Source organism: Cheilinus undulatus, linkage group 18 (genome assembly GCF_018320785.1).
Source record: "Cheilinus undulatus linkage group 18, ASM1832078v1, whole genome shotgun sequence".
In the NCBI taxonomy this organism is placed as follows: Eukaryota; Metazoa; Chordata; class Actinopteri; order Labriformes; family Labridae; genus Cheilinus; species Cheilinus undulatus.
The window spans coordinates 4,605,416-4,633,123 of NC_054882.1; the positions used below are offsets into that span (position 1 = coordinate 4,605,416).

Consider the following 27,708-nt stretch of genomic DNA (forward strand, 5'->3'; position numbering starts at 1 on the left):
CGTTTCAGATGGGAGCTTTGCAAGATGGATTTGCCAGTGAGAAACATGTAAGCGGGCGTATCCATCTGCTTTGCAAGATTATCTAACTGCTGTGCCAGGTTACACAGGAACTGAAATTCCTAGAATAGAGAAGTGGGTGGCATAGATAAATATTAAATGGGGCATCACCAGTTAATTCAACACTAGTTTAAAGGTAACAAAATGGTTATGTTTGAGTTAAATTAAATCTCCTGGCTAAGACTTTTGTTCTGAGAATTTTTTTTAACAAATTAAACTTGTCAACACGTTTTTTATGATCATTTCAAACATGATTTCTGTTAAATATATATAAGTTTATGACATTGGATACTTTAGGTTAATTTCTTTTACATGACCTCTCTCCAGGCTCACCTGCAGGGCCCACCATGGGGCCGCGACCCACACTTTGGGAAGCACTGGTCCATGGTGCTAACTGCTGACTACACTTGCAAAAACTGACTCTCTAGAATGGGTCCCAAGATTTAGCTATCTTTTTATGTCTTTTTGTCACAGTTAACTCATGTCTGTTTTTAACACATAAAAATCAAGGAGTGGTTATGATGTCGATAAGCACCAATTTAGATTTTCTGGATAAAATCGGTAAGCCTAGATGTGAAACATGTTTAGTTAAAAAAAAGAAACAGGTCAATTGTGTCCTCTGTATTTGATCTATTTTTTGGACAGTTTGGCTGTTCTTGTTTTGATTACAGGTCTTTTTAATGCTAAACCATAAATTAGAATGGCTGTAAACACACAAAAATGACTCTTGGAGTCACAATTGTAGCTTAATAATTCATAAATTTCGTTGCAAATATTCTTAAATAATTTTCGCACAAATTCATTCACTTGGGTCTACAGGTACCGCTGAACCGTTAGACTTCATTGGTCCCAAGATGGCTTTCAACTTCGACTATTCTTTTACTTTTCGTCCCCTTCATAAGGTAAAAACAAACAATCACCGTAAGCGGTACACTTTATTTAATGGTATATTGAAAATTCTTGGGTTTTGAGTGTGATTAGGACTTGCTAACCTAGAAAATGTTAGCATCGTTAGTTAGCATGTTAGCAGGCTAACGGTATGTCAACGGTTAGCTGAGTGCTGGCTTAAAGTCTGCTCGTCGACCTCCATGAGAAGACAACTAAGATAAATCCTTCAATGTGGGAAGAGATTGTCAGATGAATCCTTTAAACCTTCAAATCAGCGGTATATTTAAGACTAAGGGATACATTTCAACATAAAGCTAATTCTTTGTCTACAGGACCAGTGTGCTACTTTAATTTGCGACCGTTTTATTTGGAGACTTTCGCACAAATGTGTCGAAGTTGCGTTGAAAACTAAAGAGTCCTTGTGAATTCCTCTGAGTGCTTTTCTCATTAGTTCTATGTATATTTAGCAGTTGTGTATTTCATGTATAACTGTAGAAGTATTGGCGCGGACTTTTAAGTATTAAACATCTTTTGAAGCTACATAACAACTGGCGCGCTTTGATGAAAGACGCCAGTTAAACGCGGTAACCAGTTAAACCGTTACACCTCAAACACAGCAGTAAAGTCACCGTCAGTGAAACATGAAGGTTAAATGGTTGTTGTACATCCTACGAATACACTGAATGTCTTCTTTGACGTTGAAAGTTAAAAGTAAGGATCCCTTTCCAGCTGAAAATAACACCTTTGCCTCTCAATTAGACCCGGACCTTGAAAGGGAGATGACTTTATTTGAGTACCCTGGTATTAAATGTTCGGCGTACTGTTGGAGAGCATTATAATAACGCGTTGGTAATGGGAAAGTGGGAATAAACCCTTTCAAAAACCGTCATAGAGAACATGCTTTATGGGGCCGTTACAACAAACGGACACGCTGATGAACTGTTATTTCAACAGTCTGAATTATAGACTGTAACCACAGGTCGCCAGCTCTGTCAGGAGGGGCTGTAATTGAGCAGGACGAGCTGCTGGTTAAAAAGCGCACTGATGACGCTGCGGAGGAGGTTTAACCGACAGGACTTTCTCTGCTTCGACTTCTTCTCGTTGGTTTCCTGACAGACACGGAGAGGGGGGAGAGAGACACACACAAAGGTTTCCAGTCAGATAAGCCTCCTCATATATCCAGGACTCTGCTCTGCTCTCTGCTCATTCAGGCTCATCCAAGTCAAAGCTCCGGAGAGAAAGCAGCTGTCAGTCCTGCACGGTCCCACGAGAGGATCCACCGGCGGGCTAGGACTCAAGAAACCGCATTAAGAACCACTAAACAGGGTGAGTAGCCTCTTTATTTACCAGGATGTTGCCATTATGGCTTCTTCTTGGGTCAGATTTACTCAACATCGTGGGGGATTTAAAGTAAAACCCCTATTTTATCCACTTTGAATCACTGAGATACAAGGCTGAGATACAACGACAGACTCATTCATGACTGTTGATGAGTCTGACTCATGTTAAAGGTTTTATTGAAAGTCTTTCTTTAGATTGACTGAATTTTATCTTATTTTACTTAGGAAAAAAATATCTGCATTGTTATGAAGAAAGGGACACCAGGCAAAAACAAAAAAGACATGATAAGGATAAAAACAAAACTCTTTTCTACCTCGTGTCATGATAAAAACTAAAAAAAAAAAATAAGAAATTGTGATGAAATTCTCAAATATTGTGTTAAATCTCTGAAATACTCCAGTCGCTGTTTGGAATATTGAAGGAAAGGCAGTATATTTAAAATTTTAACTTTTATTTTGTAAACTTCAGAGTACAAAATACTTAAAATCATGTGAAGAAAATCTGAAAGCCTTGACTTTGATTTGTGCATCTATGATAAACTTCACATAGCAATACCATAATATTGAGGCATACCAGTATCTTCCCTAACCTCTTATCTTTCAGTTGACACAAGAAGTCAATTTCTTAAGCATACTTTTTAAAATCTTAAATAGCCCTCATTTGACCAGGAGAAAAAACAATAATCTGTGATTCAGAATATCTTTTCCAAGGGTATCCTGGCCGAGACAGGCAGCCTCAAATGTTCAGAAGTTCAGAGAAACAACAAGTATCCTTATATACAAGCCTAATACAACCAGCTAACTGGATAATATAAGAGTAAGGGAATATTTAGGAGTACAAATACTGAATAAAACTGAAAGATAAGGACCTGCAGGTGTGATTAAATGATGATAAACCACCATGTACAGCACACCCAGGCACCTAAAGGGAAGAAACTCAAAGAATCAAGCCTTTGTATTATTGATTTATCAAATAAATATCCTAAATATAATTTGTCCTTCAGGGTTCATTGGTGATTTTATAGACTGACCATGTGCCCAGCACAGTCAGACGTGCTTCACAGACACTAAACAGGACACAAGACAGTGCATGCCCCGGCTGACTGATGAATAATAGTTAATTTGGCTGAATAAAAGCTTGTACAGCCAGAGGCTGAAGGGTTTATGAGCTGGTACCAAACAAAGAGAGGGATACAGGAATGCTTTTATTGGCTCAGTGCTCGATTGCACCCAGGATGAGTAAGAATATCAGTTTTACTGAGGGGATATCAAGTATGATTTATCCAAGTCATTTGTCTGGTTAATGATACCAAACATTGGCAATGGCAATCACTTAAGAGGGAGGTGCAGGATGGCTTTGGTTTCATTGTTATGACTCATAAATGTTCTTCAAGTATGTAAATTATCCACTGACTTATTATTGCATAACACTAATTTGAACGGCAATGGTTACATAATACTCAGTGCATATACATTTGGGTTTCAGTTTGGCTGCAGAGCTGGTGAATGATCACTGATTTTGTTTTTTTTTAATGACTTTACAGCCATTTTATTGCTTTATTTATCATTTTTAGTCACTTCTGTCAAAAAAGATAATGATTAATAACCAGTTTAGGCTCTCCGGTTCAAATACTTTTGATTTAAATGTGTTTTTTACCAACCGTTCATTGATGAAAGCCAGCAATTTGAAGATATAACTGTGAACTCTAAACTTGCAATCAGGGCTACTAACTACAAAGATTTTTGCTGATGATTCATTTGTTGTTTATTTGTTAATTGTTCAGGCTGTTGTGTCATCACTGAAATGTCAAAATTTGTGGAAGTTGCTGATAGTTGCTTTGCTTTTTGCGTGTTTTGGTTAAACAGCCAAATACATACATTTATAAAAGAGGAAACAAACCAGAAAAACATTCAAATTTAAAGCTGGAATCTGGGATTTTGGACCTTTTTGGTACTGAGATAAATTCATAGATCAGCAGCAAAGTTCTAACCAAATTCATCATTGCAGCTGTACTTGAAAACTAGAGATGTAAACAAACGCTGTTAGCGAAGGCAGAGGAGAAAAGCCAGGGATTATCCAGATGAAACATTAAGTTGCTCCATCCAGGGCATTATTTCAATGACAGCATGTCTGATCAGAAATGCTGACTTACCGTCTTCTCTCCTCTCTGACATAACCATCCCTCCGACACGCCGCCTGGCCTCGCTGTGTGCCGTTCATGTCTGCAGGGTAACTCCTCACTGCCGGGGCATTCAGGCGTCACGGTAGACGGGGTCAGAGGTGTTTTGGCAGCTCCAGCCGACCCCCTTCTCTCTGTCTCTCTCTCAGGGGGGACAAGAAACCCCCATTTGCCCTGGAGAAAACAAACAAACAGCCTCTGCACATTCAACAAAGGAGACACTTTTTAGCTCAGTTAAGCAATTAAGTGAAGAAATAGCAGAGGGAAATGATAAGGTGGGTGTTTAAAGTGTAGTAGAAAAGGTGTTTTCCTTACTGAGGTGTGGCAGTAAACTGTAGATAAAGAGACATTTTGGCATCATTATGCATGTTTGAGTTATGTCGGTGAAATATGAAATAGGATACTACGATTTCAGTACTTTTCAGTTACAATCACTGCGACTAGATGCACCCATTTTCAGTCAATCTACTGATTAGTTTCTCTATAAATAGGCTTTTGGTGTTAATACAGTAATTACCATGCAGTTAAGCCTGATTTATGCTTCTGTGTTGAAACTACGCAGTAGCATGGGCCATAGGTATGTTTAGCCTGGAATGCTAAGCCGTAGCCAGCATGCGCCCTGTAAAAGTTCAAGGCATACATCAAATTTATGCATACTGCAAACCCTGTGATTGCTCTTCAGGGTGGCACTGGTAACTGCAGTTTCTAAGTAATGGCCACAGGTATGTTGTTTGCACTCTAATGTAAGATAAGATGATGATATAACTTGTCAAATCTACTTGCTGACATCTTGAAATATTAGGTGTTCATTCCCTCATCTGTGTCTTTCTCGGTGGCTGAACAAATGCAAAATAATCCCCCCCATCCTCTGCATCAAATTCGGCTGCCATACTTTACATCTCTTGTCTCTGATGTCTCTTTTCTTCTCTATAGATCCAGTATAACCAACTGCTGCTCAATATCTATCTGCTGAAATTCCAATGTAATATGCTTGGTTTCAGTTGCCATGGTTTTATGTACACAAACAACCAGGACATGTGATGGCAGGACCAGGAACTGGCTTAAAATCACTCTGCTGAGTAGTGTTTGAGTGGAGTATTGCAGCACAATGCGAAGAAAAATGCACAAGGATGTGGCACCAACACTGGCATAGGTCATTGCAGCATAGCTACAACGTAGACTCACTGCAGAAGCATAAACTAGGCTTGAGGTCCAGATTCAGGGCATTCGATTTTTTAATCACATGCAGTGTTGTCATAGGCACACCATAGTTTAGCTACTGTAGTGGGGCAGCAGCTGGATGCTACTGATTGTAGTGTCTTTCGGCTCCCGCACTCGGCACTGACATAGAATAAATCCACCGAAGGTTCTTAAGATGTCTAGCTCAAGTTAAAAGTAATCTCTATCCTCTGATGTTAAACATTCTTTCCCTTGAGCTATTTGTTTTTACTTTTTTTATCTGTAGTAAACTCATTTTTTCTGTGGTTAACCTAATGTTGAAATGTTCCTTATAATCTTTCACAATAGAAACATGTTTTTGTCTAATGAAATGAAAGTGCAATGAGTCTCTTTATTACTTGGAAGAACCTCAGTGAAAGGAATAGTTCACTTTTTAAAAGAAAAAAAATCAGGAAACTTGATGTCTTTTTTTAGTAGACATCTGTGTCACTAACTGAGGCCACACAGATGTAGATCCAGCTGTTGATTATCTGCTGTGGTCAGTGGCTGCAAACCAAACCACAGAACAAGCTGTTTGGATCAGTCACTGTGTACATTGAGTGTAAATCACTACATGTGTTGATTTATATAGCTGGAGCTGTTATAGAAGATGCTGCAAGGCAAAACACTGGTATGAACAAACAGAGGCTTTTATGTTTACTGCCATTGGATCAGATAAGGTGATGATTTCCTCAGAGATCTTGTTGTATCTGTTGGCCGGTGTCACAGCTCCCAATCTGGCTTATTTTCCAGAAAGTTGCTCAATATTTAACAGCCTGTATTAGTCACAGTGACTAACTGTGAATGTGTTGTATTTCCAGGGAACCAGGAAGATGCTCCTGCCTCTGGTAATCCTCCAGCTGCTGCTGGCTCCAGCACTCATGGTAAGCTTCCAGCAGACTGACACACTCAAAATGAACACACACTGAGAGGAAACAATGAGAGATGTGCACAAAATCGCAAAAATTATTACTGTAGTCTTTGAGGTGTAATGTACTACTGAACATTTAGTTGGTACAGGAAGAAACATACTTTGTTTCAGACCCATGGGTACATCTCAGTATGAAAGACGACAAACAGAATAGATAGATAGAATACAATGTCTTTGTTGTCAAAGTGCAATTGTAAAAACTTGAAAGAATTCACCCTAAAGAACTCCTTACACAAGTAGGTACAACTTGGATTCAAATGAGACATATTGTGCGCCAGGGAAGAAACTTAGTCTGTTTTTCTTGTTCTGATGGCTCTGTTTCGCCTGGCAGAGGACAGGTCCAAAAGATGAAAACTAGGTTATAGGACTGTCAAGATTAATCACATTATTCTTGATTGATTAATGTCCCTAATAAATGCATACATTTTTCAAAATCGCGAATAATCACATGCTTTATTGTCCCCTTTTACCACATTTTGGTTAAGCCACGTCAGTGTCTCCCAGCAGCCACAGTAATGTAAAATAAGTCCACCACTGCTCCTTAATTTCTGATTTCACTTTACAACTCAAAAGTCATATGAACCTTCTGTTATGAAATATTTATCTCTATCCTGTCTGCTTTTTTCCTTTTCAGACCATTATGAGTTCATTTTTTCTGTGGTTAAATACATGTCATAGTCCTTGGTCTTTTTTCAAAGTTGGAGCAGGTATGGATGAGTTTCACATAAATGAGGGGAATGCTGTCAAAAATTGTCTTACTAGTCTGTACTGTAAGCAATTTCTAAATACTTTGGCAGTCGCTGGCATCATGATCTCAATTACAGAGTGCTTCTGTAACCTTTTTTTTTTTTTTAAAAAGCTCTGTGTGCTTAATATTTCTGTATTTCAAGGAAATATCACACAGCAGACATGCAGACAATGTAGAGGAACCCTGCCACAGGCAGTGGCTACAGACCTGAAAACTACCCTTGAAAAAAGTTGAAGGAAGACAAATCAGATCGGTTTCTCTTCCGCTGTTGTCTGAAGGTGAACCTACATTGGTTTGAAATAAAAAAATTAGTGGTGCCAGCGTTAAAAAAGCCAGCTATGGACACAGGCCCCCAACTAGGAAAGCCACTTTTAACAGCTTTTTTCCTCATTATGTCAAATTCAACCAGGAAACAAAAAAGGTTAGGATTCCATTTTGTTAATACACCTTGTGGAGTAAAGTTTTCGTTGAATAGAGTCCTCAATATAGAACAAGATGGGAGCAGCTGAGCTGAATGGCTCTTGTGGTCTCTACTTGACCTGGATTAGTAAGTTATGACAGTGGTGAGGGGAACAGAGTTCTGTGTTACAGGGGGTTCTTGGATGATAGGATGTGGTAAATGGCAGGGAATATTCGTGATCCATCAGAGGCAAGAAGCACAAAACATAGGAGATACAGCAACAGAACATTTTGTGTTTGTCATAGCAGCTGCTATGACAACAAATGCACCTTTACAAATATAAAAACTAAGAATTTCTCTTCTTTAAAAACTGTTGGAAATATATGAAGTGATGGAAGCACTGAACTTAGAATACATATTATCATAGGAGTAGCTATTTTTTCAATTAATCTAGTTCAGTGTAAAATTCTACACATTTCGCCATTAAAATCATCCATCAAACATTGATTGATTCCTGTTTTGCATCCAGGTGCCCAACGTGGATCACTGGGACACGTGGGGTCCTTACGGAGAATGTAGCCGCAGCTGTGGCAGCGGTGTGACTATGAGAACCAGACGCTGTATCACCCACAGGTAAGACTCACCTGCCTCTATTCATCTGTTTTTAATACACACATTAACATTCCTGTAAGAACACACATGAAGTGAGTCAGCCCCTGTTGGTCAAACTCAGCTGAATACACATACAGCTCCTCTTTTTTCCTGTTTGAATAAAGCTAATAGTGAGGGCACAGACTCTATCTTGATAGTAGAAGAATGCCTTGAAGTCACGCGGACGTGGGCTTGTTTTACATCCAAAACACACTCCAGGGAGGGGCCCTTTCACATTAAAAGACCTCTTTGCAGGGTGTTGGCTGATGAGGAGGATCGGATGGGGAGTGAACATTTTTCTATTCGCCCTTTTTGGCAGAAAGACTTCAGAAGTGGTGGAAAAACTGATTTCCTTTGTAGCACGTGCTAAGAATCTTTAAAGTACAATTTCTTTAAGTATGGTTTTTCTGTCAACTTAAGGTTAGTTTGTGAAGCTGCTTCTCTCACACCTGAGCAAACAAGATGGAGTAGAGTTATGCTTTGTGAATATCAGCAGCATTCATGAGGTGGGAAACCATAAGTAGCATTTTACATTATGTTTATAAGTAGGGATGTAATGATCTGGGTTTTTTCAGTACTGATATCTACATGCGTCTGTTGATTTTGCCAGTAAGCCGCTGGTGTGACTGCTAATTAGTTGGCTTGGGTTCCTTTTGCAAAAAAAGTTCAAACCATATGAACAATTTGCTTTTGTTCATAGTACATTAAGATGTAAAAGTTGTTGGCATAACAGCCAGGAAATACCTCCACACAGGGTACACTTGAGTGCCCATCAAGCAGATGGGGAAAGTCCCTCCTTCATCCTCTGAATTAAACAGTGGCTGGCATACCACCAGTGCATGATATAGCAGGTACGTAGTACATAGAATTCAACACACATCAACCCAGGACCCTATAATTGGACTGATACACATCGGTTTATCTCAAGTCAAGAAAGAAAAAGCTATAGAGCCACTTGCTCATTGTTAGAAATATAATGTGTTTGTTATTATATGCTCCATTTTTATTATGAGTACAAGAGATGCCTCAATCTTATTTTTCTGCTGACGATACTGATCACCTGTGAGTGAGAGTGACCGATATCGATTTTAGTGTTTTGTTATACCAGCTGGTTTAGCAGTTGTTGAGTCTACTTAGCTTAGTAATGTTCTGGGACTTCCAACAGATGGCGGTGTAAGCCAATAAAAGGAGCACAAAAGTCATCCTTATTTAGTCAACAACATGCTTTTACTTACTTAGTCCAACAGAGCAGTACAAAAACCTGCTAAGGAGCAATGCAATAAGTATCAGCAAGGATGACTCAAGCACTGTTTTAAGTTTCTCACCAAAACCAGATGAATGTGAAATATATCCATTGCATAGATATATTTCACCGTTGCATGGATATATTTTACATTCATCTGGGCAACCTCCCATACACAGCATTTAGGAAGGGCACGACTTTATACAGAATTATTAGAAGGTGGTTGGACATTCTCTCTGTCACATGAGCAGCCCTGTGAGCCCTGCCCTGAGGTAGTCTGTGAATAAAATTCATGCAGATGTTAGTCAGAAGATGTGCAACATCTTCTCTGCCAGTACAAGCTTTAGGTGTGGCTCTCTGCTCTTGTTTTAAAAAAGAAAAGTGGTCCAGCTCTGATTAAACTGCGGCTATACTACAGCTCCATCTGAAATGATAGCAGCTGCTGTATACACCAGTAAACCGCACCCATAACGATCACAAACTCGTGCTGACGCAGGCCCGGGAAAAAACGTGAAAAGCTTTCAGTGTTGTTTTATTTCTCTTTATTTCATAAAGAAAAATGATTCTGTTAAAACAACCACTATACTATAGCTATATCCAGGCAAATCGCTTCACTAGCAGCGGCCGTTTCTTTTGGCTTTCAATACAGCTAATCCCCGCCTGTAGCTACTGCCTTGTTCTCCTCAAATGAAGGTGATTGGTTTGGCACAGATGCTGCAGTTTGGTGCTTTGCAAGATGAATTTGCCTGGTGACAGGCGTGGAGGCTGGGAAATCCATCTGCTTTGCAGAGTTATAAATTACCTCTACTTGTTGTCACTTTTGAACACACCATGGTGACCTTTATTTACCTAATTGCCATTTTACTGGGTCAACCTTGAACACATCATAATGTAAAGTTGATGTAATGTTGTGTTAGTGGGCTAACTAGCTGCTGGCTTTAAAGTGGATTTCAGCATTGAATTGATATTATAACTAATGTGGCTACAAAGTTTGGGGATCTAACTGTGGTTGTTTTGAGTCCAGGGAGATGACTGATTTGCTGCAACCATAGCTGTAGACACTGGCACAGATGTAGATGCAAATGAAGACCAGTTGCTTGTTTTTTGGCACATAGAAAAGGAATTCTCCATCTTAGCAGCTCACAAGCAGAGCAAAATCTTACTTCTGTACCTCCAATCAAAGGCCAACATCACCCAGATTTCTTCCTGAACCTCCAAATAAACTTTATCCACTGCTATTTGTGATTCACAACCATCAGAAGTCATCTGCCACTCATCTACTTCTGTGTTTACTGCCAAATGTGGGTATGTCTCAGTAACTTAGCAAGGGTTCTAGCAGCTTTGATGAAAGGGTTAATTGGATTTTTGTTGGAAGAAAATGCCCACCAGGCACATCATGTCTCTGATAAGCTATTTCTCCAACGTGTCCAAACACTGTTCTGATCCAGTGTTCTAATATGTTGAATTCATGTGAAGACAAACTGTAGGAAATGTGTGTTCTTTAATTAAACACAAAGAATATGAGTAGACCAATCTGACAGTGATATTTGGATGTTTTCCATTCGATTCATGTTTCCAACGTGTTGGTGCAGTCAGTCGGTGATTCAGAGAGTCAGTGAATGAGTCTGTTTCCCCTCTTTATCTGAGGAAAAGACGTCCTGCCCATTCTTACCTACTGGAAGTGGATGAACTCTGTCATATCTTGTCTGCCAGGTTTGCCAGAATCACCTTTAAGTACTATGATTAGACAGCTGTTGACTCATTGTGTGCTTTACAGGAACTCCCATTTTACCCAGCGTTCACTTCAGCATAAAATTTCCTGACTGTCATCCAAAGTAGGCACACTTCAAAGTGTAGCAAGTCAAATAATTGTTGTCATTTTGCCCGCTTCAGGCAATAATCTGATTTATTGTTGTTTGTTTAACTGTTTTGAATTAATAACCCCTGACTCTCCCACTCCTATCTGTGAGGTATCTGCATTTTCAAAGAGCGTTAATGCTCTGAATGTTTATTTTCCCCTCTCAGGTGAAAAGTTGAAGTCAGGATGTTGTCACTGAGTGTTCGGACATGTTTTTACTTAGAGCTCTGGCGTGTTTTCAGCGGTAGCATGTCTTGTTTTTGAGGCCTGAGGGCAGGTACTTTTGGAGGTGACTTAATCATGAGTTATCAACATGGCTAGGAGGGAGGGTGGCGGAACTATCTGCTGTCTCACTGTTCCTGTGCGCTGATGTTTGTGGGCTCAGCAGCATTGATGTGGAGGCTTCTCTTGTTTTTGAGGGCTTGTTTCTTTTTAACAGGCGCAGATTAAAGAGGAATGCTACTTAAATCCACAGCAGAAAGTTGTTATTTTTGCGCTTGCTGACAGTATGAGCTGTGTTTGTATGCATGCGCTGCAGACTAACCTACTCATTTACTCTCTCTGCCTCATTATGACGAACCATAAAGTTTTAATGGAGCTTCAGTTGAAAAAAAAAAATGCAAAAGTGGCCTTTTTGTTAGAGCTGATATAACTATAAAAACATATAACTGTGGCTTAAAGGGGCATTCCAGAGATTTGGCACATAAATGTCAGTATACCTGAGTTACTCAGAATGCGTGAAGAGATTTGCTTTTATTACCGGTTGATCTTCTGTAAGTTTAAAAGGGAGTTTCCCAAGCCTGTACACTAACTTTCCTAACTCTTTTCTTCAGCTGTAGTAGCTTCAAGAGTGCCAAAAAATAAACTTATTTTTAATTCTTATTAAAATTCTTATTTTTTGAGATGCACCTACAGTCATACTTATAATATCTTGTCTGACCTCACTATTAGATAAAGTGGGGAAGGCATTCCTTTCATGTCTTACAATTTACCAAACAGAACATGGTCAGCACCATCAGCTGGCTCAATGCTCGCTGCGGTGGCTCGGTTCACACCCCTGTGATGTTACAAGATGTTCTTGTTATGTTGTGAACCTTCTTCTGGCTGGGGCTTAGGTAGATAAAGTGGAAAGTTATCTTAAAACACACCAGGTCAATAGCTTCTCACATTGTTTTTTTTACTTACAGGACTGATGGAGGACACAACTGTGTAGGACCGGACAAGTCTTACCGTTCCTGCAACATCCAGGTGAACAAACACAACTGAAACCACTTTAATCATCAGAGTTTTGCTTCTTTCTCTTCAATATTTATCCCGAATTTAATCTCTGTATCATTCCATAGGCCATAAACTGCCGAAAAACACAACGCTTGTCTTTGAGAATCAGTGCTCAGCTGTCAAGAGAATCCATGCCTTATTTTTATTTAACTGACGATCAAAAATTGGAGTGTTAGAAAAAGATTTGCTCTTTTGTTATTTGGTCTGATAACATTACACTGAGTGGTGTGCTCTCTTGCAAGGTGTATGCAATGATCTGCATCACATCTGCTCACACAGATGGGAAATTTGAACATTTAAAGACTAAATTTCCTTTTGCCTCTTTCTTTTCATGTCCTATTTTTTAACCCAGCGTGTAAAACAAACTATTATACGTTGTTTTTTTGTATCAGAAATCCTTTTCCTATTTTGGAATTTCAAGGATAACTTTTTAATTTATGCATTTTTTTATTGTACTCTTGGACTTTAATGCTTTTGTTTAGATAGGACAATGGATAGAGAATGAAATCAGGGATAGAGAAAGAGGAATGATATGTTTGAAAGGAGTTGCAGGTCAGATTTGAACCCAGGCAGCCTGCTTTGGGACATGGTCTCCGTACATGATACCCAATCTTACCACGAGGCCTTAAGCTCCTCCTCTTGATTGCTCATGAAAAGGACGAATGATGTGGCACAGATAACCTAGCAGTTAGGCGGCAGCCCATATACTGAGGCTGTAGTTGCTCAAGCAGGCAATCTGGGTTCAAATTTAATGGTTGCTTCTTTCCTGCATGCCATTTCCCATTCTCTTTGGTTGCCTACCTTATCCATTTTCTGATAAAAAAAAAAGGCAGAAGGCCCAAAACTAAATCTTAAAGAAAGGATGGAAAAGTTAGAGTTTCAAGATGATGGCAGCATAGTGTAAATCAGAGCATCATCTGCAAACCTGCTGCTTTATTTTTCTGCTGTCTTGTTTGTATGACGTTTGACTTTGTTGTCAAAGTTTTGTTGAAAACTCCTCTTTGTTTTCTTTGCTTCCTCTCATAATCAGGATTGTCCAGAAGGATCCAGGGATTTCCGTGAAGAGCAGTGCTCCCAGTTTGATGGGACTGACTTCCAGGGGAAACGCTACAAGTGGCTCCCATATTATGGAGGTAAAAAGCAAAATAAAAGTAGAATGGAGCTCATTATTTTGCCTCCAAAAAGTTGCTAAGGTTTAATACATATACCAAGCTTCCATGATAAAATAATTAAGATGAAATGGGATCAGATTTGGGAAAGAATGGAGAGCTCCTCCCTTTGTTTTGAACTGGATTTCCTGTCTTTGACAGCTGAGAACCCCTGTGAGCTGAACTGCATGCCAAGAGGAGAAAACTTTTATTATCGTCACCGCAGCGCTGTGGTTGATGGGACGCCCTGTCACCCTGGACGGAGGGATATATGTGTGGATGGAGTCTGCAAGGTAAAGCCTGCAATACCCAAATAGACGTAACCTATTTTTTTCAATGTAAAAGACCCCACACATGGCGACAAATAATCCCAGAATTTTCCTTTTTTTTGTATGTATAGTGTGTGGAGTGGAACAAGATGATTAGCACAGTCTCAGCCAGGTCCCTGCTCTAAATACTCCAAATCCCATGCAGTCAATCCAGGGTGGGAAATTAGCTCCTTCCACCAGCCAAATGTGTAAATTTTGAGCAGTGTCTGGGGAATTTGCACAGCCTAGCAACCACCAGAGCAGGTGGATTTTTTCGCGTAATGGGTATCAAACATGTTAAATGCTAATAATTTCAAATCAGAGCGGTTCTGATTCTCTACTGAGCAGATCAGGATTAAAAATCATTCTGAACACTCCTAATACCACAGGAACATCTAAGAGTATCTTTAGAACGATTAGATTATCAGGCCTTTGCTGACTTTGGTTGGAAGGGGAGACTTGGCTCATTTATGGGGTTGATTATCCTATAGTGTGCACCTCTTTTCTCCTTTCTGTCCCTGCTCTTTGCCCTGAAGGTGAATGTTCACATCATGCCTGTATTTACTGTAATGTTAAACTACAAGGAGGGGCAAACTGGAGTATGATAAATGCTAAAATTGCTGCATGGATTTCCTTTAAAGGAATATAAATACAAGCTAATGTGAGCTCTGTGTAGCAGCTTCAGTTCTCATGATTATTTTGTCCATCTGTGTTTTAATCATTAAAAGTCACAGGCTGAAACTCTTTAGGATCTCAGTTCACTTAAACTTCTGGTCTACCTTAATCAGCATGGACACTCTCAGAGGAGCTGAGCAGCATGACCAAAGATTAGTTTCACTCTGTGCTAATGTCAAACACTTTTCCAGCTCTTATTTTGTTCTCACATAATTATTGCAGCAACTTTCTCCTCATGAAACACCACCTCTGTTTAACCGCTGTCATCATGTCTTCATCACCTCCTCTGTGGGAGCAGAAATCTCTAATCTGCTCAGTCTTCAGATCTTATTTTGGGACCTGAATGTTCCTCTGTTTTTTTAGACTGTCACCTCTTTAACCTCCAGATCCAGATTTGTGGGTTTGGTTTTAAGATTGCTACTTTCACAGAATCTGTGAACCCAATGATCTTTCGTCACTCCTAGATCTGATTTAGGTTTGGTTACCAAAACAGCTACTTTGTGAATGACCTTTTATTTCCTTATTATTTGTGTCCAAATTTACTTCTGTGAATATCTTCTTCCTTACTTGGAAGATAGTTCTCTCCCTCTATATACTTTTTTCTTGAATTTTTAAATACCCATATCTTTAATTGTAGCACTGTAAATCAGTATGAGAAATGGCAATTTAAAAGGTTTATGCACAGAGGGCCTCTAGCAAGTACCTTTCAAAAATGCATTCACTGTTTGGCTAAAAAAAAATTCACATTGCTAAAGGAATTTAATTAAATGGTCTTGAAAGTGGTCTCGGACTTCATTGTAACCACTCCTGAATCGTCCGCGCTGAACACCAGGTTTGGTTTTGCCATGTTGCCCATTTGTCGTGTGGCAAAGCCCACACCGATTGCCTTCATGTATTCATCAAAGTTCTCGCTGGAAGCAAGAGTCCAGGTTCCAACAAACTGCTCAACCATGAAAAATTAATTAAATCCTTCATTGGAACATCTCTGTTTCAGAGCCTTGATTCTCAGCTAGTGGCTATGAATCCAAAAGTGGGTCTCAAAGCCATTTTCAGTGGGTTGATGATTTGTACCTGGAAAATGAATTGTGGCCAAAAGTCTCAGTCTCAAATGTCAAATGTTTTTTATTAGCATGAATAAGTGCATTATGTTGTTGCCAAAGCAGTACAGAAAAAGACAGTTATACCATTATAATAACAGGCAATTTTATAGTAATAACAGCTATATTATAGATATTAAACAGAATATTGCAGAATTTTAAATAAATATGTTTTAGTATTAATATTATTAATTCATTTTTAAAGTCTGTAAATATTTGAAAAGAGAGTTAATGTATCATATTATCTATCTCAAGTTCAAACTGCCTTATTTTTCTTTATAAACATTTGATTATGTGGTGCACAGATAGCTTAGTGGTCTAAGGCGCAACCCATGTTTCGCATGTGCCCCGGGTTTGAATCTGGCCCGTGGCCCTTTACCATATGTCTCTCCCCATTCTCTCTTTCATTTCCAGCTCTATCCACTGTCTTCTTCTATACAATAAAGGCCTAAAAATAAATCTTAAAAAACACATTTGATTATCCTTGAAAAATGTAAGAAATTTGGGTTGCCATTTGTTGTGAAGGAGGTTTTGGTCCAGAGGACATTAAAAAGATTCAGTGCACATAATTGTAGGGATGTTGATGATGATCATCAGTTTTTATTGACTCTGAAACTCTTTAACAATCCAAGTCCTAACTGATTTTGCTATTGATGCTTTCCTTTTAACAGAACAATTACATATTGTATAGCTTAGCTTAATTATTATATGTATAGCTTATCAAATTTTCCCTCCAAACAGCTGTATTTTTTCAAGGTTCTTACCAAAACTGAATTTCTTTTTTCAAAGTTACTCTGAACATGCACAAGGATTTTTTAGTTACTTTGGCCAAGTAGTCACTTTTAGTGACCTACCTTAAAAACATCAAAATGTGGCATTTTATCACCTCTTTTAATCAGCAAGACATTTTATCCAACAGAGGAGTTGGTCCAGTTTTTTCAAGATACCAGTTGAAGGGGCAGCATTTTGATTCAATTTGCTTCACAGTGCTGATTTCTCAATATTTATTGGCTGGCAATTCAATTGCATTGAAAACTTTATTATTCTGTCCTTTAGTAGTCAGTAGTGGAGTCAGTGATTTGATTAAAATGACACTTTTTAGTACTTGATATCAGTATTTTATTATATTTTATAATATAATATTTATAATATAATATTTTAACCCCTCCTTTCTGCCTTAATAGAATAGAAGATCTTTCAAGTTGCTCAGAAAATGTGTGGTGTTAGTTTTTAGGGAAGAGCCTTTATAAAAAATGTAACATACAGAATTAATTACTAGGACCTGAAGAGAAAATCAGCTGCATCTCTGCAAGAAAACAGAAGTGTATCTTTAGAGCAGAGGTCTGCTGACAGTGTTTTTATCGGGCCGATAGTAAGAAGACTGATCGCCAGTTCTTGGAACCAAAATGCATTTACTGTGAAAAGAGCCATTAGTTTTAGTTATTAGATTTATTACTTTTAATTTTGTGGTCATGAGCTGTTTCTTTATTTTCCCCCATTCTGCAGCGCCTGGGCTGTGACAACATGTTGGAGTCTCCTCAGCAGGAAGACCCCTGCCTGCAGTGTGGGGGCAATGGACAATCCTGCTACCGCGTCCACAACACCTTCACCGTACGAGACCTGCCAACTGGTACGCTGCAGTTTTGTCTCAGGAACAATTTTCACAGTTTTAAAGTTTTTTTTGTTGTTGTGTACATATTTATGAAATGTGTTTTATTTTGCCCCCAGGCTACAACCAGATGTTCATCATCCCTGTCGGAGCCACCACCATCAGCATCAGAGAAACGGTGGCCACACGTAACTACCTCGGTGAGTTTGTGGTGACTTCTAAAAAATAAACAAGGAGAAGAAAAAGTAACTATAGTGTTTTCTCTGTGTAATAACTTCTCTGCGTTAACAGCCATCAAGAATCTACGTGGGGAATACTACCTCAATGGCCACTGGGTAATTGAGTTTTCCAGGGCAACTCCCATTGCCGGCACTATGCTGTACTACCAGAGAGGAGCTGAAGGGGACAACGTCCCTGAAACCATCATCGGGCGAGGACCCACCACTGAGCCTCTGGTTGTTGAGGTAAGATTGAAATTCTACGGGAAAAGATTTTCTTTGAAAGGGGCCTATGCTAAACTCGCCGTGCAAAACAGAAACAAATTTAGCAGTTAGTTGGTGATTAAAGTGGATTATCTAGCAGCAAAAGAGCTCAGCTCAACGGTTGATGGAGAACAAAACAGAGGTGAAATGAATATTAAACCTTCATTTGCCACATAAAGAATACTTTTAATGTTGTTCAATGTTTGTTTTATTTTGAAATTATCATTGTTAAAATCCTATAAAAACTTCCTTTTTGCTACACTTCAGAAAAACCACTTCACAGATCAAACAGCGGGATCAAACTTTGATTTAGTGTGCATCTCCATGTTAGGTTTGTTTTGAAGGTGACACTAGTCAGAAAAAAAGCAAAAAGTCTAAGTATTCAGAGATTTATCCCCATTCTACCATCTCTTTCCAGCTGATTAGCCAGGAGCCAAACCAGGGAGTGGAGTATGAGTTTTATTTGCCCAATGGACGCTCCAGAGAGGGCTACTTCTGGAGCTATGGATCCTGGTCATCCTGCAGCAGAGAGTGTGGATTAGGTAAGAGTCTCAACAAAAAGCTCTGCTTAAACCTCTATTTTTTTTAAATATAATTAAATAACCTGGTTCTGTTTCATCCTCATTCGTCAGGCTACCAGTCTCGTTTGGTGTTCTGCACCATCGATAACGAGTCCTATCCCGACTATCTGTGTGCATCCCTGCCAAGGCCACAAACCAACAGAACATGCAACCCACACCCATGCCCACAGACCCGCAGGTGAGATAAGATCACATTTCATTTTGGAAATCTGACATTAATGTAGAAACTGGTAGAACATCCTGATTGATTTTTGCTCCATAGAGTGAAGATGAGTCAGAGCAGCTCTCTGATTGTTGTTGGTTTGTTATGAAAGGATGGCCTACCAGTATCCACCAAAGTTGTGGAGATCCTCAGAAAGACCCAGAGTCTATGTTTACAGGTAACCCAGGCTTTGTAGCTGTAGTTGTAGAGTAGTTTTACTTCTAGTCCACACATAGGTGGGTATTTTGGAAAATGAAGTTTATTTGTTTACAGGCAGACAAAGTTTTAGGTGATTAAAAACTCCAGAAAAAGTTTTATGCTTTTAATATCACACTGTGCACCAGTTTCTCCTCTGGTTGATGTCACTGATGTGTGTTGTCACTTTTGTTTGCATGGTGACAGCGGATGCTGGAGACTTGCCATTTTAAATGCTATCACACACACTAAGAATGCAACATTTTCAAAATAATGCTAAACCTATTGGTATAGCATAATATTGTCCAGTAAGATTGTACATTATTACCTAATTGTGCAGCACTTATCCCTATTACATCCACTGTAGCACGTCTATGATGTTGATGAACAAACGTACCTGACTGGACTAGCTTTTAGCGAGCTACATTGCTTGCACAGTGAAAGACTGACTACTGTTGACATGGCGTGCTTTTTACTGCATGTAATGGTGCATTTATTGTGTTTTTGAGGACATAGCATGTGCCAATGCTTTGTGAAAACAAAGGAGGAGAACCTGAATTTTCAAAAATACCTTAATACGTGTGGACTAGACCTTAGCTAGCTGCAAACACTGGGGGAGATCAGCATCATGAAAATGTAATTTTAACTAATGGTTGACTTTTTCAGCATACATGCTCCATGGTAAGGAGTACTCTTGTTTTATACCTTTTTTTCAACACAAGGGCTCCTAAAAAGTCTAAAAAGGGATAATCAAGTATTTTCAACTTTGGCTATTTTCTCTCATTTTGGAGTCTAAATGACAAAAAGGTTTAAAATGTTGGATTTTTTTGTGAATTCTTCAGCTGACAATTGGAAAACAGGCTGTCATGGCCAGGTAGGGAAATAAGTCATTTGAGGAACACTAGGTATAATTGGGTGTACTGTCACTGATATATGCATAAATCCAAAAAGACACCGATCTCTTCATTTGAGTGAAAAGGTTGAGACTAGAAACAGCTGTGCCATTGCTCTCTTTTCTCCACTTATCACTGTTACTGTTTCTTCTGCTACTGTTAATGCTTCTTTTGCTACTGCTTCTTCTTCTTGTTCTTCTGCTTCTGTTTCTTCTGCTACTTTTTCTGCTTTTTCTTTTGCTACTGTTTCTTCTTCTTCATCTGCTTCTGTTTCTTCTTCTTCATCTGCTGCTGTTTCTGCTTCTTCTTCTGCTACTGTTTCTGCTTCCTCTTCTACTGTTTCTGCTTCTTCTGCTGCTGTCTCTGCTTCCTCTTCTGCTACTGTTTCTGCTTTTTCTTCTGCTGCTGTCGCTGCTTCTTCTGCTACTGTTTCTGCTTCTTCTTATGCTGCTGTTTCTGCTGTCTCTGCTTCTTCTGTTACTGTTTCGGCTTCTTCTTCTGCTGTTTCTGCTTCTTCTTCTACTACTGTTTCTGCTTCTTCTGCTGCTGTTTCTTCTTATTCTTCTTCTGCTTCTGTTTCTGCTTCCTCTTATGCTGCTGTTTCTGCTTCTTCTGCAACTGTTTCTGCTTCTTCCAATATTAACCTTTTCAGCAGTGTTTTACACTGCTTTTCAGTTCTCAGCATGCCCACACTATTTCTGCAAGGAAAAGCAGTTTTTCTAGTTATATCTCAATTTCACAGGAGTTTTTTCTGTGAGAGTACACGATTGAAGTTTGAAAAGGGTCTATACTAAGAAATACTGGGAAAAAAAATGATGAAGGTTGTATCAAAATGTCCTTCATAAACTCTCCCCCTCATAGTGCGTTTGACTTCTAGCCTCTGTGTTTGGTTACAAGCCTGTCCCTCCATGTGAGGTGTGAACAGAGGCATGGGGCAACTGTCCAGCTCAGAGATCTCATCTTGATCTTTTAATGATCCACATTTGTCTTTGACACTCTTAACAACTCGTTCCAGGATGACCTGACGATGATTTGAAGCCAGACTTCCCTCTCAGGCCTCCTCTTCCTTTAAACTCCCATCATGAATCCCTCTGGACTCTGATCCTGAGCTGGACTGCTGTCTGACTGCTTTAGAGCACTGTAAACGTCTCTGTCCCTGTCTAGTAGTGTGTTTGAGGTGTTCGTAGGTCTAAGGTCGTCATGCGGGGGTGTTGATGGGACACAGCAGTAGTGTTGTGGTAGTAAACACTTAGAAGCTCCAGTCAGTGACTCTCTGGTATTTCCTGCTTCTTTTCTTTGATGCTGCTGCTGCTCAGAAACCTGAGACCTTATGAAGCTCCAGTGGCTTTAACTGAACCCTCATTAACCTTCAATGTAAAGCTGTGATGCATACATGAACAAAGACAGTGGGTGCCCGTGTTTCTGAGTGAGCTTATTTTGTTCTTAAATTTCTTCTTAAGATTTTTACCCTTTTTTTTTTATTAACTTCCCTTTTCTTCTGTCTGGGAGTCACTGACTGATGTTTGGGTTTTGGGATTTTAACACTACCGTCACCATAAGGATGCATTGTTTTTAACATAATTACCTTGTAGGTGAGTAGTTTTGTAGTTGTTTTATAGCTGTTTAGTGAATACGATGCATCCTTTTTTCTCACAATCATTGCATTTCAGAAGCATGCTATGTCATGCTTGGTTTGTGCATGGTATGGAAATTGGAGGGCACCCTGCCTTCTTTCACAGCCATGGACTGAATAAAGTGAAAGCCAGAGCCTGAGTGGCGTCATCCATTGGGTACTGAAAGGAGGCATTTAAGCCAATCTGTGGCAGTCCCCATTTTGACAGTCTCTCAAACTAACCTCAGAGCAACCAAGAAATAGACTAAGAGACTGAGCTGTGGTGGGACATAAGCATCCTGATAAGCAGCTACAAAACTTAGGCTTGAAGTCATGCTTACCATGACAATTATCCACAAGTTGTATTTATTTTGGAACAAAAATGGATGAGTTATAAAAAAAAACATTTCCCTACACAGTTTGTGTCCATAAAGAGATGACCTATACTGACCAAAATTTCTATTTTTATTTTTAAAGGCTGCTGCTTAGGTATTTCCTCTAAATTACATATCATCAGACATAATTGAGAGGAAATATGCAAGCAACATAATTTTCCTCAGAATGGCATCATTTTCTACCTTCTGTTCCCATTCCCCTCCTTCTTCTCATCGGGTATCCCAGCTGGAGAACCGGTGAGTGGAACACATGCTCAGTAACCTGCGGCGGAGGCTCTCAGGTACGTCGTGTTGAGTGCATCTCCCATGATGCCGCAGGCCCCCGTGTGGTGGAAGATGCCATCTGTGCCGCCTATGCTGAGGCTCCGCCTTCTCTGCAGACCTGCAACATGCACCAGTGTGCCGAGTATCGTGCAACGAGATGGAGTGCGGTGAGTAAACAATGAAAATACACTCCGGTCTAAGACAAGAGTATTAAAATATATGAGCGCTAAAAACAAGTGGAGAAAAATGTGTGTTTTATGCATGTTAAGAGTTCAGAAAACATAGTAATGAAACGTATCCACAGCACATCAGAGCATTTAGCATTATCAGACTGGAGACATTTTAACTCACTAAAGAGTTTGCAGGTTATTTAAAATATAATGGATAATGAAGGAACACAAGATGTAGGAATAATGCCTTTACAGATATGTGAGTATGGTGAGAACTCATGGAAAAACGGTTGAAAAAAATCTCCCTTTGGTTGCGAAAAAGAGTCTTCACTTTTGCTGGCAATTTTAGAAACTTAGGTGCTAAAAAGTATGTCCAATCTCGCAGTAAGGCATTAAAGTCTAAGTGGGTTTTCAGTGTTTCTCTTGTGTTAATCTTTGAAAAAGAGCCAGTGCTCTGCAGTAGATTACATGCAAGGATTCATTTAAAGTATGCACAAAACTGAGTCCTTTAAGATCAATGCGAAATTATTGATATTAGTTAGAGGATTATAACTATTAAAGAGAATTATAAACCATTTTTTTTGGTTTAGATTAAATATTATACTTCTTTCTTCCTTTTATTTCTTTCATTATGGCCTTACAGTCACATTACTAGAGCTGTAGATGCTATAAGTGTGTTGTTTTGTGTTGCAGTGCACCGTGACCTGTGGGTCAGGTCAGCAGACCAGAGAAATCACCTGTATTGGGTCAGGAGGAATGAGGCTAGAGGAGACAGCCTGCAGCACTCTGCTTCGCCCGCCAGCCGCCCGGCCCTGTGAGATGGCGCCGTGCCCGAGACAGATCAGCTGGCACGTTGGCGAGTGGGGACTGGTGAGCAAAAACCCAAACAGCACAGAGACACAGTGGTGCAGTTAATGTGATGGTGTGACAGTTTGCATTCACTGCGGTTTCATTTTCCTTCAGTGCTCCAGCAGCTGTGGCTCTGGCTCCAGAGATCGGCAGGTGATCTGCTCGGACCAGGAGAGGAACCTGTACCCTGTGGACCAGTGCAGCGCTAACCCCAAACCTCCCTCTGTGGAACGATGCAACAGCCAGCCCTGCTACAGCCCACAGAGTGAGCATGTGCAGAAAGAGACTTTTAGGGTGCTTTCACAGTAGGGATCCAGATTTAGAACTAAGCACATTTGACCCCAAAGTCCAGTTCATTTAGTCAGTGTAACACAAGTGTGCCAGACTTTGGCACTCATGCTTGAGTATGGTACAAAACAATGGTGCCTAATGTGAAAACCTCCTGAATTTGGCCTGTTTTCTACTACATTACAGTAAACATGTTCCAGTCCTCTACACATCTGACCCTACAGTCCTAGTTTTAGATGAATCTTAAAAATGCAGTTTTTTGAAAAATGATAAATCATGTAAAAGCGTCATCATAAATGATCCTCCTCCTGTTTTTTGTCTAGTTGTTCCAAGTGTCCAGGACCCACAGGGACATGACAACACTCAGACTGTTTTCCAGCCCTATTCACCAGACCACACAACAGGTAGGCCTTAATAAAATTTAGATCAGTGTCTGAATTTTTCTTTGTAACTACTGAACTTACAACAGTATAATTCTTTGTTTGGACCAAAGACTGTCTCTTCTTCCGAATATTTCTGCCTTGTCTAGTTTTGCTTGCATATTTAGGACCCTGTTGAACGCCCAGTGCAAAGCATCTTAGCATGCAGGGTATTTGTCTTTCATGTTTTCCATCTGGCGCAGTTGTCATTTTTACATCTAGTTCTCATTTAGTTAAAATAGCAAATGAACTTGTACTTAGCACCTAAGACAACCTAAATCCTGGTCTAAAGTTGGTGTTGCAGGCTGTTCCTGCTCTTACATTGACTGAGATTGTTCCACACACAGGGTACACAACACATCTACTCCACAGTTTAATATGAGACTATCTTCTGATACTGGGCTGGCAGATAGAGAGCATCTGCATGTGTCCCTGTTTGTTTACAGACTTTCTTTCATGTACACTCACCCCAGTGTGAATTTTAAAAAAAAATAGAGATTTTAATGAGGACCGCTGACAGTGTAACTCACAGATATTAATATACACTATCCAGTGGCAGTTATGCAGCCTTAGTCGATTACAGCCAAGGATAAAATGCTGATCTTTATTTGATGTTAAGAACACAGAACACCATCATAATACACTGTAGATCCTGCCTATTTCTGTCACTGTGTCTGGAGGTTTGAATGATAGAGGTAAGGCTTTTTGTTGCATTTAGAAATGTTCACTGCAGCTTTTTTTATTGTTTCTGATGTTGTGGGAATGCTTTATTGAAACATTATATACAGTGTCCTGTAGTATGTGTTCTTTTTGTTCAGTAGCACAAGGTGCCAGAAGTTCTAAGAGCCAGCTGGATTTTAACTCAAAGTGTAAATATTAATGGCGAGAGCACCTTGTTCTTGAAGGGAGTGCTAATTGACTTCCTGACTCATTGGATTCTTCCCTGCATACAACGACTGTTGCCTGGGTTCTTCACCTTTCAAAGCTTGATGGGAGAGTGGCAAAGAGGCATGTGGAAGTCTCCATGGTCAAGTGGAAGACAGTTATTTTGTCTGATGAGACCAAAATGGAGCTTTATGGCCATCAGACAAAACACTGCACATCACCCCAAACATATCATACCCACTGTGAAGCACGTTAGTGGCAGCATCATGCTGTTGGGATGCTTTTCGGCAGCTGGTCCTAGAAGGCTTGTAAAGGAAGAGGGTAAAATGAGTGCAGCTAAATAAAGGAAAATCCTGGAGGACAATCTTATTTAGTCTGCAAAAGAACTACAGCTTGGTTGAAGATTTGTTTTGCAGTAAGATAGGGGCCTGAAGCATACAGTGAAAACAACAAGGAGAATGTTCTGGAGTGGCTGAGTCAAAGCACAGACCTCAATCAAATAGAGAATTTGTGGCTGGGCCACCTGGTGGTCCAGTTCAGCTCGGGTCAGAAGGGTATACAATTATTTGCGTGACCACTATCAAAAGTTGTGAAAGGTTTAAAATAAGTAACTCATACGGTCCTACTTTTTCAATAACCTTCTGCTGGTGTACAAAGCATACCTATCCAACCATAAAGTGTGATTGGTAGCAGGTGCAGAATGAATAGGCCGGTACTGTTAGAAACAGAAATGATCCTGCAGTCTTTACACCCACGCCTACCATGCAAGCATACAGTTGGCTTTGGAAAGTCATGCAACATCAGGGTTTACTGTACCAAATAGTACTGAACTGTACTGAGACAAATCAGGTGGAAGCACACCATCACTAACCTGATCAAGTTTTTTTCTTGTTTTTTATTCTGATAGCTCTTTGTCTGCTTGCTAGTTTTGTTTTAGCAAGCTCTTTATCTCAGAATAAACCCTTCCAATGATAAAGGGTTTTAGACTTTTTGTTTGTATCATATGTACCCTCAAAGCTGTAGAGTTGTAGTTTCAGTAACTGTCAGACAAACAGGTGTAGCTGAATAATTGTGTCTTTAGTTTCTCTGCTCTCCCTACTCTGCTCTGATGTAACTCCTGTCACTTTGTACCCAGGCCCCCCTCCTTTTCTGTCCCAGCACTAATTATCCAGGCCTGATTGACGTGTTTTCAGGGGTCCATGGGCACTGTCAGCCTGATTAAAATATTTCGGAGCCACTGAAGTGCACAAGTGCTGGCTGTGGTGTTTTTGGCTTGTTGTGGCATTCTGCAGAACCATCTCAGTTGTCAGGAATTTCAACTTGGAGGTCTTGCGTGTTCATTTCCTGTACAATTGTTTAGTCTGAGTGGTGGATTTGCTCTTCGAAGGTCATTCTCAGCTGTTTTCTGTGTTATCTCTCATGAAAAGTCATGTTTTGTGTTTAATTATGGGTGTTAAATAACATAACTTGCAGTATTTTGTTTTCTTTTGTGTTCCATCTTCATGTTTAGTCCCTCTGTGTGGCCTCAGGGACAATAGTTTGGCCTCTTTTGTCATTTTTCTAAAGCTATGTGTGAAGTTGGTGAGCGTTTGTGTGAACTCCTCCCTCGCTTGGTTTCATTTCAGCCCACAGACCGGAGACAGATCCGACCCAGACCAACACGGTCCATGACCCGCATGGCTCCGCCCCCGCCCTCCACTGCAGCCAGTCCCGTTACGGCTGCTGCCCAGACGGACGAACATCAGCCGGGGGCCCTCAGGGTCTGGGCTGCCCTCGGGCCCCCACTCCCACTTCTGTGCAGCCAGCCTGCATCCAGACCAGGTACCAAAGCTGTCATTACACTGTGGTGGAGGTCACATAGTGGAGTCTGTCTTTAAGGCAGCGTGACCGATCTAACCAGAAGTTGTTGAGCTTTTTATGCATGACCACCAGAAAAACCACTATGTGACCACTGAGGTTTTCTTAGACATGACATAGAACATTTTTCTCATTTTCAGTTCTCACTGCCAGGACTAAGTGTTTTATTGTTAACCTACTGTCTTTTTTTCTGTTAGCTATGGCTGCTGCCAGGATGGAGTGACTTCTGCTCAGGGCCCCAACAAAGAGGGCTGTGCTGAGTTTATCACCCCTACACCTACTGTAAGAGCCCTCAGAGCAGAACACTTAAATACATACTTGTCGCTGCTGTTTTTTACTTCTACAGATCCGTGCATTGTCTTTAAAATCTGTTAGCTTTTGGGGTGCAGTTGTTTACCGCATGTCTCTGCCCTGCTCTTGTCCCTGTTTCCGACTCTATCCACTGTGCTCCTCTATCAAAATAAAGGCACAAAAATGCCCAAAATAAATCTTTAAAAAAAGAAAAAAAATCTATTAACTTTGGTTATATCTTGGACCCTCTCGGCCTTCACATCCAGAGGTTTTTTTTAAAAACAGTGCAGAGATGAGAAGAGGGAGAAAAAGCTGAGGAAAAGCTTCAGCTTCTCTTGCAGCAGAGGCAACTTGTCATCTTCATGTGTTTTGTTTTCATGGCTTCTTCGTCTTATCCCTCCTGTCTCCTCAGGTGGATGTAAGGGTCTACATCCAGACAGATTTTCTTCTTACTGCACAAAGTTAAAGTTTCATGCTGTTGAAAAATTTAAATCCATGTGACAGTCATGTTTCATTTCTTCAGGCCGCTCCTTCTCTTCCCACTGAGAATGCCCCACAGTGTCGTCTCACCACCTACGGGTGCTGTTTCGACCGCACCACGCCAGCAGGAGGACCCAACGGAGAGAGCTGCCCCAACCCACCAAACCACAGTGAGACTCTAAAAACACATTTTTACACATTAGTTTGTGGTTTTAA

The 27,708-nt window shown here is 40.1% G+C and overlaps 1 protein-coding gene across 2 annotated transcripts in view; it reads left to right on the top strand.

Moving 5' to 3' along the window:
• The first annotated feature begins 789 nt into the window (after positions 1 to 789).
• paplna (papilin a, proteoglycan-like sulfated glycoprotein) overlaps positions 790 to 27,708 on the top strand; it is a 36,492-nt gene continuing 9,573 nt past the window's right edge. The window contains exons 1-19 of one of the 2 annotated variants that reach the window (XM_041813551.1): positions 790 to 959; positions 2,157 to 2,271; positions 6,505 to 6,567; positions 8,292 to 8,395; positions 12,702 to 12,762; positions 13,823 to 13,925; positions 14,103 to 14,233; positions 17,527 to 17,650; positions 17,749 to 17,829; positions 17,921 to 18,093; positions 18,530 to 18,653; positions 18,744 to 18,870; positions 22,216 to 22,420; positions 23,117 to 23,293; positions 23,387 to 23,537; positions 23,884 to 23,964; positions 26,490 to 26,685; positions 26,919 to 27,003; positions 27,536 to 27,662. In XM_041813551.1, coding sequence (XP_041669485.1) covers positions 6,517 to 6,567; positions 8,292 to 8,395; positions 12,702 to 12,762; positions 13,823 to 13,925; positions 14,103 to 14,233; positions 17,527 to 17,650; positions 17,749 to 17,829; positions 17,921 to 18,093; positions 18,530 to 18,653; positions 18,744 to 18,870; positions 22,216 to 22,420; positions 23,117 to 23,293; positions 23,387 to 23,537; positions 23,884 to 23,964; positions 26,490 to 26,685; positions 26,919 to 27,003; positions 27,536 to 27,662 — 2,101 coding nt within the window. In that variant the 5' untranslated portion in view covers positions 790 to 959; positions 2,157 to 2,271; positions 6,505 to 6,516. Of the gene's footprint in view, positions 960 to 1,109; positions 1,223 to 2,156; positions 2,272 to 6,504; positions 6,568 to 8,291; positions 8,396 to 12,701; positions 12,763 to 13,822; positions 13,926 to 14,102; positions 14,234 to 17,526; positions 17,651 to 17,748; positions 17,830 to 17,920; positions 18,094 to 18,529; positions 18,654 to 18,743; positions 18,871 to 22,215; positions 22,421 to 23,116; positions 23,294 to 23,386; positions 23,538 to 23,883; positions 23,965 to 26,489; positions 26,686 to 26,918; positions 27,004 to 27,535; positions 27,663 to 27,708 lie in introns of those variants that run through there. The other variant, XM_041813552.1, reaches the window with a different exon arrangement.